This window comes from Aplysia californica, unplaced genomic scaffold (assembly GCF_000002075.1).
Source record: "Aplysia californica isolate F4 #8 unplaced genomic scaffold, AplCal3.0 scaffold01061, whole genome shotgun sequence".
NCBI classification, from domain to species: Eukaryota; Metazoa; Mollusca; class Gastropoda; order Aplysiida; family Aplysiidae; genus Aplysia; species Aplysia californica.
In genome coordinates, this window is record NW_004798331.1 from 191,343 (window position 1) to 192,485 (window position 1,143).

Below are 1,143 nucleotides of genomic sequence, written 5' to 3' on the forward strand. Positions count from 1 at the left end.
AATAATAATAATAATAATAATAAAAATAAAACAAAATCGATAAAAATCGCCAAACCGGCGGAATATGCCAGCTTCTTTGATTTCAGTATGATGCCTTACATAATATTAAAGTTAGTAAAACAATTTTTAGGCACCGTACCCGATTTCTTGAGGCACAAGTCCAAGGGAGCGACACTCTCACTTTGAGACTGCTGGGCTGTGGCATACGACAACGGCGCAGTGAAAGTTGCTGTCGATGCTATTGATGACGTGGTGGTTGTTGCGGCGGTTGGTGCAGTTGCTGCTACTGTTGACGATGTGGTTGTAGCGGTGGTTTGCGTGTTGGTAACGCTCAAAACACCGCTCTCACTGACGACCTTTGAAGCAGTAGAAGTTATTGTAGTTGTGTCCATTTCTGATTCGCCGCTTTGTGCTGCAGGTGCGGATTTTCCAGATTCGGAAGCGATAGAAGTTTCGGAATTTCCCGAAAGCGTTATTTTCGCTTCATTTGACGACAAAGGTAGTGACGAAACAGCAGCAGACAAAGTAGGCACAGTTTTCGATACTGTCGTTGTTGCTGTAGCAACAGCTGGGGTTGGACCGTTATTCGTTGCTGACGTCACGGCATAGTCTATAACTCCTTTCGTATCACCACATGACGTCAGAGAAGTCGAGGAGGAGGAAGGAAGAGAAGAAGAAGATGAAGACGAAGAAGTCCCAGAGAGATGTGGCGACGTGGGGTTAGCAAACGTGAGATCAGGAGAAGACGACAACTTTTCCGTTGATGTTGTCGTCGTCGTCGTCGTTGTCGTTGTTGCTGCTGTTGCCGTCGCCGGGTCCGACGGCGAAGAAGCTGTCAAAGAGGGAGCCGCTGTTTTTGAAATCTGCCCGACGCTTCCAGCCTTGCCCGTTGTGGGGATGAGGGCGAGGGGCAAAGTGGAGATGACACCGCGAGAAGGTGTTGCTGCTTTCGTTGTTGTTGCTGCTGTTGCTGCTGCTGTCGTTGTTGTGTTAGCTTCGTCTGAGTTGATATCCATTTCCTCCACAGTGCTGGGAAAAGCAAAACAAGACACATGAGTAAAGTGTTGGTTAGTACATGAAGGGTTCCATGGCAAAATGCTTTAATTCAGTTTACTGAGAAAAATAGGGAACGAGGGGGGGGGG

At 47.5% G+C, this 1,143-nt stretch overlaps 1 protein-coding gene across 1 annotated transcript in view; it reads right to left on the reverse strand.

Annotated features, from left to right (window-relative positions):
* LOC101860778 (mucin-5AC) overlaps window positions 1–1,143 on the reverse strand; it is a 26,684-nt gene that overhangs the window by 14,940 nt on the left and 10,601 nt on the right. Inside the window, exon 4 of the mRNA XM_035973213.1 lies at window positions 140–1,029. Coding sequence (XP_035829106.1) covers window positions 140–1,029 — 890 coding nt within the window. The remainder of the gene's footprint in view (window positions 1–139; window positions 1,030–1,143) is intronic.